The following is a 21488-nucleotide window of genomic DNA, read 5'->3' as shown; positions in this document are numbered from 1 at the left end:
GCGGAGCGTCTCGGGGCCGCGTTAACCATTAACGGCGCCATATAACGCTGTTACTCATTACCGCCTGCTGCTCTTGAGACTCCCTCTGACCTTAGTCACAGGTAGGAATCCCGCCAGGTGTGTGCATATGTGTGTGTGGCACTCCTTTAATGAGGCGAGTTGGAACGCGGCCTTCCATAGATCACAACTTCCTCCCCCTCCTCCTTCTCTCCCATGCAGACCGTTCAACATCCTTCGCGATGACCTTCATCCTCCGGGCCGTAAAATGCTGAGGATGCTGGCGCACACGCACTCGTATTTGCTTACAGTCCGGCCGAGCTCAAAGGTGAGGAGACGCATGCGATGTTATTCGCGGGGAGGCTCGCCCAACTCGAAAGTCCCGGGGAGGGTTTTGTTGTTGTTTTTGTTTTTTTTTAAACCCAGGATATTCTTGAACTGGGGTAAAATGAGCGCCCCCCCCCCCCCCCCCCTTCCCCAACTCGCACACACAATCCGCAAATAGTTGACTCTACAAGTGCCAACCAATCAGGTTAAAGTGCCCTCCACGCACCAAATGGCTGACTTCCTGTTCAATTTCAAGTATCCCAAATTGATTTTGATTGATCAATACTGGAGTTACTGGTGTCATTTTTTGCTAACATCATTTGAAAACATCATTTAACCCCTTGGGGGAAATTTTGACCCAATTTGGGCTTTTTGATGTTATTGATGTGTGATATCAAAGAGTTTGTCAAATTTAGCCCATGTCGGGTTCATTTACTGCCATTCAAAATTGGAAATATCGTCCATTTTGGACATATTGAAAACCTGATGTTTTATCATACATTTCTCGCAATAGGCGCAATAGAAATTTTTGTGTTGACACCCCAAAACCACCGGGTGGCCATAGCGGCAAACCTATGACATTTGCAAGGATTTCAATGACTTCCATGATTGGCTTAGCCTGGACTCCCATAATCCAAAAGTCATAATACTGTAATTATGACATAATCAACATTCCTATTTCAATTTCATAAATGTATAAATATACAGCTATTTTGTACATAAAGGGGGTGTAGCCAACTGAAAGTTGGGTGGTCCAACTTTCAAATATAATTGACATTAATTATTACATTTTTTAATTAAAGAAACTGATGGAAAATTTGAAAATAATCTACAATCAATTCGAATAAGATAAAATGCTGATAAGAATGTCATATATTGTTTATAAAAAAAATAACATGAAAAACACATGGGCCAAAAGTCAAAACCGCCATTTCCCGATCCCTTTGAACGCAGCATTCTCACATTAATCCCCTTACACAACATTTTCTTTCTTGTCGGATAATCAGTGGACGTGACTTTGCCTAACTGACGGAAGTGGACAAAAATGGCATCTTTTGTACTACCCCAAAAAAAAAAAAAAGAAAAGAAAAAAAAAAAAAAGGTCAATGTCGTGTTACGTGCTGCTGATAGGCCTGCTTCAGTCTCCCTGAAGTGTGTTTCATAGCGTTAACAAAGTCAACACGCACACACACACACACATGCACACACACACACACACGCACACACACACGTACACACACACATGCACACACACACGACATGCTGCTACTGGGACATTTTTGAGTCCTGCCCTAGTCTATTATAATTCCAGCATGGGCAAACATGGTATCAAGTGAGTGTGCATATATATATATATATATATATATATATATATATATATATATATATATATATATATATATATATATATATATATATATATATGTATATGTATATATATATATATATATATGTATATGTATATATATATATATATATATATGTATATATATATATATATATATGTATATATATATATGTATATGTATATATATATATATATATATGTATATATATATATATATATATATATATATGTATGTATGTATGTATGTATATATATATATATATATATATATGTATGTATGTATATGTGTGTGTGTGTGTGTGTGTGTGTGTGTGTGTGTGTGTGTGTGTACCTAGACCACCATCATCATGCAAATCTTATCACATCACACATGTTATTTGTTCCTCCACCTGCATTTGAACACCTGAAAAGAAAGACGATTGGCATAAGGGCCACCAATGGCGATGAAAACCAAAGTTGACCTTTGTTTCGTGTTTTACTAAAATCTGGATTTTTCTTTCCCTTTTTTTTCAGATCTTCCTGAATGATTACGATTTTCATTGAACAAAAACCCAAAACTTAAACATTTGATGTATTAAACTCATGCTTTTCCTCAGAAGTGAAATGTGTAAAACTCAAAATATTGGACAAAAAATTAGTAATAAATAATTAGACAAATAGAATAATTAGATTTATTGCCAGGCCTGCTATGATGTATTACCGATAAAATTAAATCTTATCTACGTCTGACAAAGTGAGCCGTGACGCCGCACTTCATCCTCACATCGCGCTAGCGCAATTATTTCATGATTGCACATCCTCCTCTCACATCTCACGTTGACCTTGGCAGGTCCTGCAAGGTCTACCAGCTGCACACACACACACACACCAGTGCACACACTCCAACAGCCAAACGTACCTCAATGCACACCTCTCCCACACACATTCTGTCGCCCCGGCCAATGCATGTGCGTGTTGTGCTATTTGTGTGAGTGTATGCGTCGGTGGCGTCCAAGGCTGCTTTGTGTCAGCGTGCCGGCAGCCGACTGAGGGGAAAGTCACACGGCGTCGGTGACCTTCTATTCTCAGACAAAACATGACACTCTCCATGCAGGATGGAGACGCTGGACTGGAAACAATAACTCACACACACACAAACGCTCTCAAATGACTTTGCGGCTCTAATGACGCCTTCACCCACAATTTTACTCACGTTACTCCAACTGCTAAATATGAATGCTTAAAAAAAAGACTTCATTATGCTGACATTGCTACTGTATATGACGCCTATTGGCAGAGATTAGCTGCGGGTCCGTTGTTAGCGGCTATTAGCGCTCAACTGCTCCATATAGGCTGGGGAGAGCAGTTTGATACATGTTAATGACTCAACTGATATGGTAACAGTCTCTACTGATCACTGTTGAATAAATTGTGCTGTTTGAGCAGAAATTGCTACTAACTATTTTGGTAACCTTTAACCCTTGAGTGTCCGGGGATTTTTCACTAGCCTGCCCTTATTACCACCCAACTCAGTCTCATAACATCATTAAATATTAATATATTTTTGCTTTCAATCCCTTAAAATGTTCAGTGGCATCAGCCCTATCCATACACATGTATATTTACGTATATATTTTCCAAGCCTATTTCGTTTTGAAGAATTTTCATTTATTTACGTTAACTGCTATTGGATGTGGATTTGCAGACGGTAATATGCAGATACAATGTTTTGCGTTACATGAAATAAAACGGCTGTGGGCAGAAAAATAAAAGCTTTCCTGCAACATTTAGTTCTTGGATCGAAGCCTTTTGTCAACTACAAGTCCCACAATGCATAGCAAGAACTTTGTATAATGGGAGTCATCCTAAGCCACTCAATGAAGTCATTGAAAGGCTTGAAAATGTCAAGTTATCTGCTAGCGCCCCCCCACTGGTTTTGGGGTCCCAACATAAAAATTTCTATTGCACCCGTTGCGCGAATTGCCGTTGAAAGGATCAATGCAAAAATCGAGGGAAATGCACGATAAAACATCAGTTTTTAATATGTCCAAAACTGACACTATTTCCAATTTTTAATAGCAGTAAATGAGACCAACATGGGCTAAATTTGACGTACTTTTCGACCTCCTGTTTGCAAGCATTTAGAAGGGACAGCAGGACGGCATATTGAAAGTCGCCATGTTTTGACAATCTTTGCAATCTTTTAGCCTCCTGGTGTTTTTTTTTGAGACGCTTTTCCTTTGATATCCCACATCAAAAACATCCAAAAGCCCGAGTTGGGTCAAAATTTCATCTAGGGGTGAAGATGCATACAGAGCATGGTGGCCTTAGTCAGACACTCTCCAGGGTTTTGACCGCCCGTTGTCGAGAGGCACCAATCTTCACGCGATGCTTCCAAGGATCTTGTTTGGGCCTCCTTTCGCATGGCTGATATGAAAAATGCGATAATGCCGACTCGTCGTTAACACAACAACGGCGCTTTAGAGTTAAGCAAAAGGGTCAAAACCGGTCGGTGTCAAGCCGATATGACATCATGACACCATGTGATAAAAAACACACGCTTTACGCTCACCGTCCGTATGTACACGCGTTCTGAGCGAGCAGGTGAGCTGGACGCCGGTGAGCAAGGCCGTCAACAACATGCCAAAGGTTGCGTTTACACCTGTCCTTTAATCATCTACCAGAGTGGGAACGCCGGCCCGCGGGCCTCCCACAATCCTTAGCTGCGCGAAGGCCGAGACGGCCGGCCCTGCGCCGCACCTACACGTACGCCGTCAGGGTTTTCAACATTGCTGCTCTCCATAAAAATCCAAAACAAATAGTCCTCTGGGCCATGAAGAGACAGGGTGGTAGAGGGGGACACAAACAGGAAATGAAAGACGCAGGTGGACAATTGTAACCGCCAACTGCTAAATTTGAGCTTATGCTGCACTTTGATATATGATTCATTACTATGCATACACTAAGGTTTACATTACTTAACTCTACTGTATATTCTATGTACATATACATATATATGTGTGTATACTGTACATTTGAGATGTCCCATTTCTTTGGGATTTTTTATTGTATTTATAATATAGAAAATATGTTCAAAGAAGGAAATGTAATCATAATAAGCAATTTGGATATTAGTTGAAAATAATGCAAACATACGTCAATTCAAATAATCCTTTTGTGATGTCAATTTATGATACATATAAACATAATACAGTAAAAATTATATCAATAATATATAATATTTATATTCTACTCTTAAAGATCATATTTTATGTGCATATAATATACTGTATGTAATATAAATTAATGTATTCTATAATAACGGTTCTTTGTTTAAAATTAAAAGAACATATTTTAGAAAACATTCAACATTTCAGTTGCATCTAGTTTCACCACAACCTTTTTAGGGGGTAATTACATTAGGAATTCTCAAAGTAATAAGTGCAAAGCAGACAATATGTTGACTAAAAATGCTGTGATGAACATTTACTACGAATTATTAATTAAATATTAATAAAAAATAATTCACCAATCGTCGTTTATTGTACTTTTAATATTAATTGTAATTTTGATTAGATTTACAAATGTATGTATATTTCATATATATATATATATATATAATATATATATATATATATATATATATTAAATATTTGTGTAATGCAGTTTAAATTGTATTTATTAATACTTATTATAAATAATAAAACGGATAATAACTCAACGCACACACAAATGGAAGATCCAACGGAGTAGACGTGTGTGTGTGTGTGTGTGTGTGTGTGTGTGTGTGTGTGTGTGTGTGTGTGTGTGTGTGTGTGTGTGTGTGTTAACTCATTAATCTTTATATTTAGCAGATTACGAATATGCAATCTCTCATTGAAGGAGACAAAACACTCGTCAACTCCATAACAATAAGATAAAGGTGTGATAATCATAATCATCCTTTTTAAGGATCTCACAAACACACACACACACTCGGAGGAGATAATTATTATCGTGTCCATACACTTACATGAAGTGGTTCGACCATTGGCAAGAGGGGAAAAAAAAAAGACCAGAATTATAAATAAACACAAAGTTCCGATAAAAAAGTAAAAAAATAATAAAAAACGGAGGGTACAGAAGTAAGAAGAATTATATATTTGAAATTGACAATACTCACTGTAACAGTGTGTGTGTTTATGTATATACATATCTATATGTGTGTGTGTGTGTGTGTGTGTGTGTGTGTGTGCGCGCGTGTGTTTGATCGATTTAGTGACGTAGGGAGACCCCACGGCGCCCCTCGTCTCGAGCACCACGTGTCACACGGCAGCTTGGAAGAAAAAAAAAAACAACAACGGCAACACCTCATTTATCAAGTCTGCTGCTGATTTAACACACACACACACACACACACGAAAATGTATAAATACAGCTCGGTTGCATGTTGGGTCAACATGATACCAGGTCAAACGTGACGTCATAGAACAAACACTTGAAAGAATTAGAGGTTAGGCAATTCATAACGTTTGCACTGAACGTAATACTCATAATTATTTTCAGCAAAGTAACTTGAATTAAATAAAAAAAAAATACATATTTTTACTGTTAACGCGGATATTTTCTCTCACATTGATCCCTTGATCGCAAAATCCCTTGGCCATTTTATTAGGGACCTTTAAACTGAAAATATGGAAAGCCCCTTCCGTTTTAGGATTGAAAAATATAATGGAAGCGGTCACGTGGGAAAGCGTTAACGCGATTACAAGGTAGAATCAAATACACACACACACACACACCGCTAAATGAGTGGATTGGTTCATTTTGACACCTTGTATGCGTGCGCGGGTCGTTTGATCATCTCGATGTTGATTGGTGCTTGTGCGCATGTGTGAAGCAGCCTCTCGTTCGCCTTGTTAAATAAACGAATTAGCGCGGACTGGAATTTATTGATCAGCCTGCGTGCAGTCAGCAATACAAAAGGGACACGAGTCAGCATCTTGAACGGCGGAAATGTACACTCGTTTCTATGACCTAATTATTTATGCTTTTGTTTTTTTTGTTTTTGCAAAGGGAGATGCTTAAAAACGTGTTTTATTGCAGAACTATTCAACGAATGATGCGATTTCTTAAGTTTAATTGAAATGATAAAAACAATGTTTAGGGCAGGCTTTCTTTAAGAAATCGGGCCGTCTTGATCAGGTCACAAACTATTTTAATTTCCCCTTTTTTACTCGTTTTTTTTTGCCGTGAATGTGCTTTAAAATGTCAGCTTCATAACATTGATAATAAAGCAAATTATTCGTGCATTTAACAATGGGAGATCTTAGTCTTCGATCCTTTTTCAAATGTGGCTATATTGTTTTTACCATTGTCAATGTAAAATCATAAATAAATCATCAAATTTAGACCTATATTTAATTTGAAATAATTAGCGCTGTTACAAAGCAGGCTATATATTTTGTTACCACAAATTTAACGTAAGAAATATAACTAAAAATAATATACGTCTGATAAAAATAAGAAAATGATCATTTGGCCATTAAAGGCTCCGGTATAGTTTTTTATTATTATTATAATTATTAATAATAACCTTTATATACATTATATGCACACACAATACATACGTTTATTATCAATACTTAAATAATACAAATGTTGTTATTAGTGTTTGTTAATTTATATTATAATACTGTTGTAGTGTATATATATATATATATATATATATATATATATATATATATATATATATATATATACACATACATACATACATACATAAACGTTCATTATTCTCACTGCCATGTCAAAGCAATTTTCATTTTCGAAGCAATAAATCCAGTTAAAAATGTAAAGTGGTTTCGTGCGTTCAGCGCGATTGGATGCTGCCGAGGAGTCGGCCACGCCTCTTCTCCCAAGACTGCGCCCTCTGTGGCTTCAAACCACGCCCCCTTCTGAACCAGGTCCTTGCTCGCTGACTTTGCGCTCCATTTGTGCTGCTCACAGACCAGGAAAGCAAGCAGCGCAACGCTCGCTCCTCACCGAGAAACTCTGCGCGTGAGTGTGCGTGCGCGTGACACCTATGGCACACCACTGAGCAGGTACGTGAAACCCCCCCCCCCCCCACCCCGTTCTCCACCCCACTCCCTTTAAATAAGATCCTCGTTCTCTTATCTGCTTCTTATCAGACTTTTATCTAACTTTTTATGTGGGCGTTTACCGTGAGGAAGACGTACTGTATTTCGTCATTTGCGCGTGCGAGCTGAGCTCTAGTCTTGCTTTTTTTTTTAGATGAAATGACAGCCGGTTTACTGAGCAAATAAGCGTCAATTTGAGGTGGTAATATGAAGCATGCGCGATTTTAGATGCCGACGTAAAAGGCGGGTGGAGAAAGAAATGGTTGAATTTCAATGCGGGTTTGGCCCGAAAGATTCTTTTCCTTACTTTCGATGCCTGTTAATTTGAATGACGCACCACGTAAAATTCGAAGGAACGAATCCGATCGAATCGATGCGCAAAGTGCGCGCAAGGCGATGCGTGTGATTCCAACGCGTCATCCTTCCGCAGGGCCGACGACTCCCTGGCGACGTTTCCTCCTTTCGACCCCCCGAGGGTGTATGGCAAGTGCTCCTGGATGGACCTGGGCGAAAGCGGCTGGTCCATGGTCAAGCGAGAAGCCTCCAGCAGCCCAGGGTCACCGGCCGAGCCGAGCTACCTGCAGCCCGGCGACAGCCGGCGGAGCGGCGGCGGCGGCGGCGGCCACAGCCCGGACGAGCTGAGGACTCCCCCGGGCGACCTGGACGCCAGAACACTCCACCCGTACGCCCACTTCGGACACCACGGCAACCCGCTGAACAGCTCCGGCGGCGAGGACGCCCCGCTCTTTACGGATCTAGACCAGGGCGGCAAGCTGGTCCTGTCCAGCGGGGCGCACAAGGCCGCCGCCGCCGCCGCCGTCGCCGCGGCGGGCCTGCTGGTGGACCCGTCGGACATGTACCAGAGCCTGGCCCTCGCCGCGGCCCAGAGCCAGAGTCAGAGCCAGAGCGGATACGAGTCCTCCTCGGGCGCTTACATGCACTCCAACCCCAACTCGCCGGTGTACGTGCCCAGCTCCCGGGTGGGCCCCATGATCCCCAGCCTGTCCTACCTGCAGGCCGGCGGCTCGGCCCAGCCCGCCCACGCCGTCTCGGGCCACTCGGTGTGGACGCAGCCGGCGCCGGAGAGCCCGTCCTACGGCGCCGGGAGCCCGCACGCCGCCTCGGCCCGCTTCCACTACCCGCCCAGCCCGCCGGTCAGCAACGGCGCCGGCCGCGACCTGGGCTACGGGAGCGCGCTGCAGAACGCGGCCAACCGGGCCGAGCAGTACGGGCTCTCGCGGCCGCTCGGCGGCGCCTACCCGGCGGCCTACTCGCCCTACGTGGCCCCGCAGCTCTCGCAGCTGCCGTCGCCGTGGACCGGCGGGCCCTTCGACAACGGCATGCTGCACACTTTGCAGAGCAGGGCCGCGCCCTTGATTCGGGGACCCAACGGAGGTAAACGCCCGACGTGCGGCTCGATGATTTAAAAACAAGCAAAAAACGCCTTTATGCCTTTTACTGCACCTGCTTTGGTATGTTGTGTTCGTAAAACCGCAAGCATTACTTGCACATCGTTAATTTAGCTCTCACGTTAAGTTGAATGAAAAACAAAACGTTGGCCTTTTTTGTAACGCGCTTCAAAATCCTCTTCAGCCAACATTTGCTCAAGTTAATTTCACAATGTACCATTGAGGGGGAAAAAAACTATAATAGCGCGCTAACTTGTCATTGTGTGCCTAAAAACATCCTAACATCCCCCAAAAAAACCTTGCTGGTCACAACTTAACATGCACCTGTCAAGCTTGACGTTAAATGGCAAGTTTAAAAAAATACTACATATGATTTCAAAAGCCACACATTTTCCTGTGGTAAAAACTTCTTAACAATATTAATCCTTCGTGATCGAGTTAAGAGTTACGACTGACCTAAAAAGTTGAACTTTGCATCCAAAAGTATGACTAATTGTACGTTTTGTTTTTTTGTTTTTTGCCAAAAACACGAACTCAACTGACATTCATGTTTACCGAAAACGAAATTTTTCAGACATGAAATATGATCTTAATTCTGCCATTTTTGCGTTAAAACACAGAGATAATAAAGAATTATATAGTAAAATTCAAATAAAATCCAAATACAACTAATTGAAACACAGTGACATTCACATCACCTTTCATTAAGTTAATCAATTTCTAATATTTTTGTGTGAAAATTAACAGTAGAGTTTCGTAACTGATTTTACTGTAAATAATAAAATTATACTATAATTGAACCCAAATGCATAACAAGGCAATGATTTTTGCCTGTTTACGTTCTTAATTGGCATAAAAAACAAGCTTCGCTCATTACAAATGCTGTTGAATCTTATTCAAAAATAAAATGTAAAAAATGCTCTATGACATCTTTAATCTTAAATAAATGATCATTGGTTATCACTTAAATATGACGCATCTGTCAACATTAACGTAAAATGTAATCCAAAATTCTTGGCATGAGTTGTGACGATTAATCGATGATTCAATTTTTAATTGATTTCTTTTCTGCGTAAAAACAAAGCAGGCCTACCAAGCCTCAACCACGAAACGCCGAAAAATACCAAACTGACATTTATCTCGTAATTTTGATCTTTTTTCGTGAACTAAAATAAGAGCTCATTGTGTATTAACGCGCATGCGCGTGCTTCTGACGCAGTTTCGGATCTGCTGGACGACATGTCGGAAAGCAGGGAGTGCGTCAACTGCGGTTCCATCTCCACGCCGCTGTGGAGGCGAGACGGCACCGGCCACTTCCTGTGCAACGCCTGCGGCCTCTACAGCAAAATGAACGGCCTCAGCAGGCCGCTCATCAAGCCGCAAAAGCGAACGGTGGGTGAGGCCAAAACTGAACACATTTTGCCCAGCTTTCATGACTGGGGGCTGTTCCTAATTTTTTGACCCCTTCGTATTCGTTAAAACTGCAATTGGAAATCATGGAAACAGCAGCCGGTCCGCTGTTGCTAAATAAGTTACGGTATACTTAAAACAAGGCAAACGAACGCATTAAAAAGAAAATCGTGCTTATTGATATCACGATTTGACATTACAATGTCGTTTATTGTATTGGATTTAAAAATGGATTGATTACGCACCAAGAAATGACACATTTGGATTCAAAGGGAACATGACGTACGCGCGTGCGCGTGTGTAATCTCATGGGAGTTTGATGGAAGTGGCCTTCACGTGTTTCTATCTTTTGTGTGTTTGAGGAGACACATTTTGAAATTGTGTTTGCGCTAGAAAAAAAATTGTGCTGCCAAATGATTACGACTTTTAGCAAGTTGATCGCGAAATTTCCCACAATTAATCGCGATTAAAACGCAATTTCGGACGGAGCTTTTAATAGATCTTTACTTGAATACAATATCGACTCAACGTCAAATCATCATTTAGACATTTAGTCCTTATTAATTGTTCTGTTTTCTTTTTTTCTACTATTTTTCATTCATTATTTAGTAGGTCTAAAATGGCGGAAACTAAACGAATGAAGTACTTACGTATTTAATGAATTTAATGTCTTTTCTTTGGTACCCAAGTAATCACTTAAATGAAGTAATTATTAGTAATAAAGTCTTGATTACTAAAATGACTAATTAATTTAATACTTTAGTAAAAATGCCAAAAGCTTGAAAAACTTGAAAAATAAAACAAGGACGGGGATTGAATGTTTGGACTCTTAAAAACACGTAAAAAAACGTCTTTGGTGTATGTCAAATTGAGGATTTTTATTCGAGCAAAATCTCACAACTCCTCACAGGCTTTTAATCTTCTGATAGAAATTGTAACCTAATTGAGCGGAGTGCGCCATGGAGAATTATTTGCTGTCTCGATTTAGCTTTGCAAAGTGCGCAATACTCTTCCGCTAACTTTTAGTATTATCGCAAACTAGTTCAGCTGCCACAGAAAGTCGAAATGCGTTAACGGAGTTATTTTTTTTACCATTTTAATCCATTTCAATTCATCTCCAAAGTCAACATTACCTTTGACAGCCCTATTTTTTTTTAACGACGTTAACTTTTTTTCCGTTTAAACTGATCACACGCACACCAAGCTATATCACAACATTTTCCAAATTCCAAGCGGGGAATGACTCAAACTACAAAAAACGACTGATTGAATTAGCCTTCTTTCGACTTCCCGCCGCCATTACGCACAACTTTTACCCCCCCAAAAAGAAAGTCCCATTTTGATTAAGTGCCACATTCATTATTGCCAGGAACCCGGTGTGTGCGTGTCAGACGCTTGATTAAATTAGAGGGGTGCGGGGGTCGTGCACTTTAGGGTCACGTGACAAACAGTAGATCAATCAGGGTGTTAAAAAAGGAATAAAAGCCCCCCCCTTCCCCCTTCCTGGTTGCAGTCGACGTCCCGCAGGATGGGCCTGTCGTGCGCCAACTGTCAGACCAGCACCACCACGTTGTGGCGCAGGAACGCCGAAGGGGAGCCCGTGTGCAACGCCTGTGGCCTCTACACTAAATTACACGGGGTCAGTGACCTTTAAAATTGCATGAGCGTTGCGATTATGATGGCTGTCGTATTGGGGAAAATCAATGCGCTTTGTTTATGTGTGCAGGTACCTCGGCCGCTGGCCATGAAGAAAGAAGGGATCCAGACCAGAAAAAGAAAACCCAAAACACTGAATAAAACCAAAGGGGCTTCGGGTGAGTGATACTCGGGATTTTTTGGTGTTGATACCGGACAAGTGTCCAAACGCCATATTGCACCAAAAAGTTAAAAAAAAAACACAAAAAAAAAAAACTCAAAAAGTCTTCGTAAAAATGATCATCTTTTCCCCTTCATAAAAATGGCAAAAAATGACTTTATTCCTCTCAAATGGCTTGAATGAGTGATAATATTAAAAAAAAAGAAATATGTGTGATCAAAGTGAACAAAACAATCAGTTGTACCAAAAGATGAAAAACATTTTTTTTTCGTAATATTCCAATATGGCTTTTCAAAAAAGTTTTATTTTTGCCCTTCATAAAGCTCACTTTATTCTTAAAATATGGGCGAATGATATTTAAAAAAAAATATATATAAAATCGACATGATGCTATGATCAAAAAATGCTATTGTACCAAAAAAAAGGGGGGGGGGGGTATTATTTTTTCCATTAAATTTCAATTTTGAAAAACACACCCAAAAGTCACCTTTGTTGTCATCTTTGGATTTGTAGGAAGTAGCAACTCGGTCGCCATGACGCCCACGTCCACATCTTCGTCAAATTCTGAAGACTGCTCAAAAAACAGTTCTCCTTCCACTCAAGTTTCTGGGGTACGTATTTTTATTCATATATACATTCAATATGTATAATATATCTGAAAATACATATATATAATATTCATACATATGTGTATGTACATACAAGACTGTTTGTACACACACACACACATATATATATATATATATATATATGTATATATATATATATATATATATATATGTGTATATATATGTATATATATATATATGTGTGTATATATATATGTGTGTATATATATATATGTGTAGATAAATATGTGTATATATATATATATATATATATATATATATATATATATATATATATATATATATATATATACACACACACACACCTTATATCTGAAAATACTTAAAGTACATATATATATAATATTCATACATATATGTATGTACATACAAGACTGTGTTTATACACACACACACACACACACACACACACACACACATATATATATATACACACACACACACATTATATCTGAAAATACTTAAAATACATATATATAATATTCATACATATATGTATGTACATACAAGACTGTGTTTCTATACACACACACACACACACACATATATATTTGTGTGTCTAAAACTCAGGCATTACATCACTCTCCCTGAGTTGTTGTTTGACGGTAAATTTGCCGCGACAGGTGAGCTCGTCCTTGCTGCCTTCGTCAGGGGAGGGCTCGGTTCTCAAGTACCCCGGCCCGGACGGTCTGTACGGCGCGGTGGGTCTGGCGCAGACCACCGACGTGGGCTCGGTGAGGGGGGAGCCCTGGTGTCCCATGGCTTTGGCTTGAGAGACGAGCCCCCGCCCGGATCCTCCCGTGGAAGTACCGTGCCGCTTTAGATTTTTTTTTTTGAGGGCCACTTCCAGAGGTTTCCCGGCAAACGGCCGACGGATGGATTTTGGGGTTCCCATCGAGGCTTTCGGGACGGCGCGGCGCGGGACGCTTTTACGGACCTACGCGCCGTCCTTCCGACAATCCTCACCGGTGCGGTGGTTACCCGCTGGGCGCGCAGGACGGATTTCCTCCCTGAGCGTTTGGATACTCAAAGACCTGTGTTCTTTTTCTTCTTTTTCACAACTGGAATCACCGCGCCTAAAGAATCAAAAGAAAAGAATATTTATAAATCTCCCATTGTTGAGAAGATGATTGTAATAAAGTTATGGATGTAGAATAGACGCTCCAGCCTTTCCCATGTCGTCTTTTTCCCACCTGAGAGCTCTTACCGTCTTTGGTTCAAACAGGGTATCCTTTACGTGTATAAAAAAATATCCGAAACGATGTAATTGATGTCCAAAAAGCAATGCGAATAATGCCGCCAAGGTACTCTTGACATCATTAAAAACAAACGCACACAAGCTCAGCCGGCTTATTTTGACCTTACCTTTCCGTGCACAAATCTAGTGAGGCTAAAAAAAAAAATACATATATATATATATATATATATATATATATATATATATATATATATATATATATATATATATATATTAAATTATTGAAAAAGGAAAAAAAAAAATCGTACTTTTTTTGTTTGTCATACGTATGGAAACAATGTGACAAGAATCCGAAATGTCGTTTAGTTTTTTTCCACAAATTTTTCAACGACACTGCTCCAGGCACCCCTGTTTTAAGTAAAACACAGAAAACAAACTTTTGCTGCGTAATATTCTGTCTGTTTCTTTACTTTATGCTTCAAAACAAAGAATTACGTCGAAAAAATGCGTAAAAATGAATTGTCTTTACGCCTTGATTTTCAGCGTTTTTCACCAAGTGGTCCCCACTTATATTTATAATTCCGCATATTTGATTTATATTTCATCCCGAATAAACATGCAAAAAAAAGTGGAACTGTGTAAATGGTAGCTTTCACACGTTGCAGACGTGAGTCGTCACGTACGTGATTTTTCGGCAGTAATAAAACGTGCAAATAACAACATTGAGGAGGGGTCAAAATGTTACATTTCATTATTACGATATATCACGTTACTTTTTTTTTTTGCAACTTTTCTTTGTGGTGGGAGGGGCGCGCTCACTATTGTAAACAAAACTTTCTTAAAGACACCCCGGATTACATGATGATTCACATTTGGATTATTGGCAGATGTTCTGATGACATGATGATCTGCACTGCCGTGAGGTGAGGAACAGCGCGTTTGATTCGTTCCGAAATGAAATGACGTAAAATGGCGAGAAACTTCCATTCATTTGAGGCAAGCGCAGGGATGCGCTAGCTGGCAGGTGTTAACTCTTGTGCAGTATTTGGACTATTTTTGGGTCCTTTAGCAACCTATGAAGATAAAAGCCGAGCAAGAAGAAGATGTCATCGTCTAGGTGGAATTTCAGCTCCCTAGTGTTTTTTTTGTCCTCCTTTTGATGTGAAATGTGTTTGATGTAAAGTGGTGAAAATACCGCACAAGAGTGGTAATAATTGACTATTTTCATACACTTCAATTACGGTTTTAACTTTTTGCCTGCTGAGAAATGAAAGTGGAAACCTTGAAGAACATAATTGTGGAAATTAAAAAAATGGACATTTCTGTCCATTTGCTTTTTTCTCTGTAACAAAACTAATAGCCCCTGGTTTTATCAAAACATGTATATGCAGTGTTCTTGTTTGCCCGTGTCCCTGCGTCCTACACACGTAATTTTTTAAAGAAACACTGACTTTCAAATCAACGCACGTCCATCGTCTGCATCCTTTGTTAGCATCCCTAACCCGAACCGAAAAAAAGAACGTTAATAAAATAAAAACATTGAATACCGCGAGGTAAACATGATCGTTGTCACAACTTTGCTCCGAAATAAAAGCGTCCCAATGCCGTTCCTGTCATATATTTCTTGACATCCCGCGTTTTAATTTGAAGCAGTGTCTGGCTTCCTCACGTCGTGCGGCAGCTTGACGAAATCCGAATGGCTTTTTTAATTAGAATGGAAAGTCTTGTTTAACCAACAAGCTAAAAAGCTAAAAAACAACAGATACCATCACACATATATATATATATATATATATATATATATATATATATATAGCTAGCAAGCCGTTTTTTTTCCACAGGGATGATTGTAGTAGCAATTTTGTGAAGCAACAGTTTTATTTGGTGCTGGTGGTGTAAACATACGCTTAGAAAGGGGGTTGAAAGTCCTCCCAAAAGTAAACACGGCCATGAGGGAAGCAGTAAGGCCCGGCGGGTCCCTCCGGAGGTGAACGCTGATCTTTCCCTACGTTGACGACTTTCAAAGAACCCCCCCACCCCCACCCCCACCCCCCCGCCTCCCGGAAGAGATGCCATCTCTGACTCAGCCCTTTTGGGCTTCCTCAACAGACATGGGAAAAAGAAAAAAATCAGCGCTTCAAAACAGCCTCATGGCCACTTTAGTGCAATAACATTGCAGTCGCCCACTCGTTCACTGCAGACATGACACCCTTGTAAAAAAAAAAAAAATGCCAATAATGCATATTTTGCAAGTGTCAAATCATTATACCATCCCGTTGCCGTGATCTGTATATGTGAGCTTTTGTAATATTTGGAATGCATTATGCATTATTTACATTGCAATTTTTCTTCCTTATAAATCAAGAGTGAGCTTTTTTTTTCATTGAAAAAAAAAGGGTATTTTTCCGAACGAAATCCCCCTGATAAACAATGTATCCATTAATGCAATTTTGTTACTCAACTCATTCAATCCCAAAGACGTAATTTTACGATTTTTTTTTTGTTTTTTTTAGGAACAGACATTCAATGGTGAATTAAGATGCCAATTAACCCATTCACCACTGATTTTTTTCTGGAATAAAATAAACCCGATGTCATATATTACTTGTTCATAAATCTAGCATACTTGAAAAAAAAATCGTTAAAAAATATTGCCACTTCCATTGATTAGGTCCTGGGATTTTTATTTTTTCCCATCAGCCATTTCATATAAAAGTACACAAAAATAAGTAAAAATTAAATTACCTGGGGTTGAGCGTCAGGGCTCTTTTAAAAATGTGTGTGGGATTGAGTGATTTTGGAGCCTGATCTGCCAGTTTATTGCGCTAATTAGCCAATTGACTTGATTCATTTGTTAGCTCTTTCTGCTTCTGGCCTCTTGATGGCTTTGATTGCACAAAATCCTCTCCAGGGTAATTTGAGGCCACTTTTAAAGCCGAGCGGCGCTTTGGCAAATGAGTAACAGGACGACGGCGCCTCTCCCAACGCCGTCGCGCAGGCGTCTTCGTCACAGGAAGTTCGATCCACGCAACTTTCCTTGACATATCGTTGAAAATAACAACCGCCTCCGGCTGATGCAGTAAGGGAAACCTTTGAGCCGTATCGCTAGCGCGGAGTGTTCGCCGGACCGACGCGCTGTATGGTGATGACATCATCACTGCTTTGAAACAATGGGAGTGTTTTCAAGGAAAAGGTTGACAGAGAATGAGTGGAGAAGTGTGGAAGTTTGTGTAGGAGTGTGTATACGCCGCTTGTACGTGAGCGTTTAAGAGGGCGCCGCGGTGGGTGTGACACGGCTGAAAGTCGAGAGAAAAGATAAGGGCAGAGAGGCTGGCTTTCTCAATTTGTTTTGATGGGGGAGGGGGGGGTTACAATAGCTGAGGAATATTGAGTTGCAATAACAATGTTCCCCACTAGATGGTAGACAACTTTCCAACTGCAAAACTGCCATTGCTGATCAGAGAAGAGCATATGGTCAAAAACAGAAAATCCATTTAGTGTGTGTGAACGTTTATGTAACGTGTTTTCATTTAAAAAAAAAAAAAAAGAAAAAAAATATATATATTATATCGTATTTTCCGCACTATAAGGTGCACCGGATTATAAGGCGCACCCTCAATTAATGACATTTTCAAACCTTTTCCACATATAAGGCGCACCCGGATTATAAGGCGCACCCTCAATTAATGACATATTTTCAAACTTTTTCAATCACAACATAGTAATACTCAAATTAATAACAATAATATTTCAAATAATAACTGTAAACTCTCAATATCATAATAACTCAATGTCAATATGAGCGACCTTGTTCAACTGTAAACACACAAAAGAAACAGGTAAAGCTTACTTTATCACTTCGTTCCCCATCTACTAATCCCAATCTCAATATTGATCCTTATATAAGGCGCACCTGATTATAAGGCGCACCATCAGCTTTTAAAAAAAAAAAAATAAGGCTTTTAGGTGCGCCTTACAGTGCAGAAAATCCAGTATAATATATATATATATATATATATATATATATATATATATATATATATATATATATATATATATATATATTATTCATGAAAAGCACAGTGCTTGTTGCGATACGTTTCATTGATTAAAACAGGCCCCAGCTTTGTTGTTAAAAGCCGCTCTAGTGACAGAATTACAGCAGGATGTATTGCACTTGGCGGCCAGCTCGGGTTCCCATACATGAAGTTCATTGAAAAGGCTTTGGACACACCAGGACGGGGAGAGGAGAGACGGCGCTAACCTCACTCTGAACCCCCGACATTCCGAGCGGGCTTCTTGGACGGTGACGGCGGGGAATACTTGCATCAGTCACATGATTTAGCGGCGCCGTTTGAAAGGCAAGACGCTTCGCCGTCAAGCGCTAATGCTGCCGACGCTTCCAATGGCCTCGTGTTGTACAAAGCCCCTTTTTGCATGTATTTTTTTCGCCGGGTCGGCGTGACCCGCAGACATTAACGGTGAAGTCATTCCTCCCTTTGTAGCTATGGCAGGTTCTGGGGAAGACTAACCGAGACGGATCAGGGATCTAACTTTGGACTTTCAGCTCTTGGGACGCAATTTGTTCCGATGACGCGTCGTAGTACGGCGCTAACCAAATAAATCTAATCACGGTGCCATCGTGTTGGTTGACCTCTCAAACAAAAATCATTGGTTTGGAAATTATTGCTAATATTAGAGCCGAATTGTAATGGCACGAAGAATTTTTTTTGTATCGCCATGTAGTTAGGACCGAACCACGACGTGAATCTGACCGGGACCGGTCCGTGGATCAACTGGTACCGGGCCGCCCCCGAAATAATGATTTAATTCATCTTTGACAGTTCATTTATTTGTGCTTTGTTTAGCTTAAGCTTTGTTTTTTGGCGCCGCCTCTGGCCGCTCTTCGTACTACATTTTGCTGTGAGGAAGGACGGCGTCGCTGTCTTTGACGCGCACGTTGTTCTGTCTGCGTGAAATCTGGCCCAGGAATGTCTGTAAGTTGTATTTTCTTTATAAGTATGTTGTCATTTATGATAACATGCCCAAAATTAGTTTGCTTGATCCAATAACTTGTGATTGTGGAAAACACGCTAGCTAATGCTAGTTCTTATCTTTGGCATGTTATTTAGTGTTATTGTTTGTTTTTCCTTTTAGTTTATATTAGCATATGCAAAGGTTTTGCATTGATAAGTACTCATTTGCATATAATTACCATAACATCGGTAATTCAGGTATACGATTGCTTTAATTTGCGTACATTCTCGGACATTTTTTTTACCCTCACCCGGTCCACCGTAAACATGGTCTATACACAATATAGAATTTCCAGACCTGTCCATCCAGTAAGTCCCAAACGTGTTATTTCTGCACACAAGCTGAACCCGGCGAGCGAGAGCGGCGCTTCCTCGCCCCCCCCCGGCCGAGCAGACCCTTTGGCCGAGCCAACCGATTCATTATGGACTTGACTTTAAAACTTCCTGTTTTTCCCCGCTTTAATTAAGCCAATCTGCGCCGCTGCGCTAAAGAGAGGAAATACCTCCAAATAGAGCCCAATTTGAGGCCGGCTCAATTATTCCGCCGCGTAGATTGCATCGCCCGCGTTAATGTAACAACGTTTGATCGCGGGGGGAAATTATGTCTGTCATTTCTTCCTGCTTCGCTCCCAATAATGTGGGAATGGAGAGGTCGCGGAATGGTGGGCACGTCGCAGCTACGTGCCCTCAGTCAGGCCCATCTGACATCCATCTCTGCCTCATGTGTTTATTATTATTACACTCTCGTAGTCTCTTTATACAAAAAAAAAAGGAAAAGAAAACAGTTGATTTATGCGTCCACTGTTGGCCTTTCCTGTCCTCATTTATGAAAACAAGATTCCGTGGAATTCCTGCAGCACTATTAGCGCTGAGCACTTATGAGGTCAAACTTTCATTCGCACTGCGCGATTCAAAACATTCGAGAGGGACTGCGAAATATTTGCTCGTTTCCAGTCAGTATCCCAAGTATGTACATTTAGTTTAACTGCGTGTTGTTTTGCTTTGAATATGCTCCTAAGACGCAGTCTATTCATTTGTGTCCATGGTAGAGGACATTTGTCTTTGATCCAGCTTTTCAGTTCAATCAAGCTACAGCGGACCCTCGTCATAGGAAATTGATCCGTTCCGGGGTCGGGATCGTAAGAAGAAATCGTCATATGGCGGGCAAAAGAAACCTATGCTAATGAGCTAATGCATTTAAAAACATCAAAATTGTAAATAATATTAAAAATTGGTATTAAAATAGTATAGTAAGTACTACTTTTATAAAATATCCATGTATACAACTAAATAACGTCATAAAAAAAATATTTGAGCTACTTATGGCCATAATGCCTTGCGAGTGTAGCCTAGCCTAGCTTAGCCTAGCCTAGCCTAGACTAACCTTCTTTGTACGGTATTTCTTGATTGTCTCCAGCTTCATTTCCATACTAATCATCTTCTTACTTCTCCCTTTGACATCACAAGCAATCTTGGCATCCATGGCTCACCAGTTAAAGTCGGAATTTAGCACTAAAACGCACAATAAATATGATATTGCATGCTCTCACACGAGATCAAGTCTTTAGCATGTCGGCATCTTAGTGCCACCGTGACGCCGACCAATTGTAGACCAGCATCTTGGTGACGCGTTCCAGTGCAGGCAGTTTGACGCGAGCAGAGAATAAAAGCAATTACTCACAAACGCCTGAAGAGGGAGGCAAAACACTCGTGAGAAATAAGCAGAAATGTAAATTTCGATTTAATACTTAAGTGTCTGGGGTTGAACATACGGACTCTTAAACGTGAAAATACGTCCCCGGCATTGAATGAGTTTTGGTTTTTTTTGAATGATGGGAATGCGCTACAGTGAAGCATACTGTAATGTTTTTTGTGTTTAAAAGAAAAAAAAAAAACTTGAGTACCCGCTCACTTGCCGGTGTGCCCTTTTCAACTTTGAACTGAAACTCACCTCCAAGCCTCACCCTCCACTGTGTTTTTCATCAGGAAACAGGAAGAGGGAGGACCCACGCACGCAAAAACTTTCAAAAAAGGTGATCATCTTTATTGCACGCCATAAAAATACATAATCATTACAAAGTGTAATAGTATTTGAAAAGTTGTATTTTTTCTTTTCTTTCATAAAGGGGGAGCCTTCCAGGTAAGAAATCTCTTATTGTTCCCATCAGTCAATCATTCATTATGTGGGTCAGATACTTTATGATCTCTATGAAATTCCTG

At 40.3% G+C, this 21488-nt stretch overlaps 1 protein-coding gene across 1 annotated transcript; it reads left to right on the top strand.

Moving 5' to 3' along the window:
- The first annotated feature begins 5 nt into the window (after positions 1 to 5).
- On the top strand, positions 6 to 14194 carry gata6 (GATA binding protein 6). The gene is made up of 9 exons (XM_088430500.1): positions 6 to 101; positions 220 to 325; positions 7640 to 7734; positions 8201 to 9165; positions 10399 to 10571; positions 12103 to 12228; positions 12316 to 12403; positions 12919 to 13016; positions 13658 to 14194. The coding sequence occupies exons 2-9, from the start codon at positions 266 to 268 to the stop codon at positions 13805 to 13807; spliced, it is 1755 nt and encodes a 584-aa protein (XP_088286626.1). The 5' UTR covers positions 6 to 101; positions 220 to 265; the 3' UTR covers positions 13808 to 14194.
- Positions 14195 to 21488: the final 7294 nt, after the last annotated feature.

The sequence above is a fragment of the Hippichthys cyanospilos genome, chromosome 12 (genome assembly GCF_059441005.1).
Source record: "Hippichthys cyanospilos isolate Australia breed blue-spotted pipefish chromosome 12, RoL_Hcya_1.0, whole genome shotgun sequence".
NCBI classification, from domain to species: domain Eukaryota; kingdom Metazoa; phylum Chordata; class Actinopteri; order Syngnathiformes; family Syngnathidae; genus Hippichthys; species Hippichthys cyanospilos.
The sequence above is the reverse complement of the archived record's forward strand: the minus strand, read 5'-3'. Positions and strand labels throughout refer to the sequence as shown.

Bases quoted from the DNA above. Each gene is read 5' to 3' on its own strand.
- gata6 (XM_088430500.1), top strand. From the start codon at position 266: ATGCTGAGGATGCTGGCGCACACGCACTCGTATTTGCTTACAGTCCGG. The intron at 10,572-12,102 runs GTGGGTGAGGCC...TCCTGGTTGCAG, and splicing joins TCAAGCCGCAAAAGCGAACG to TCGACGTCCCGCAGGATGGG. The intron at 13,017-13,657 runs GTACGTATTTTT...TTGCCGCGACAG, and splicing joins CTTCCACTCAAGTTTCTGGG to GTGAGCTCGTCCTTGCTGCC.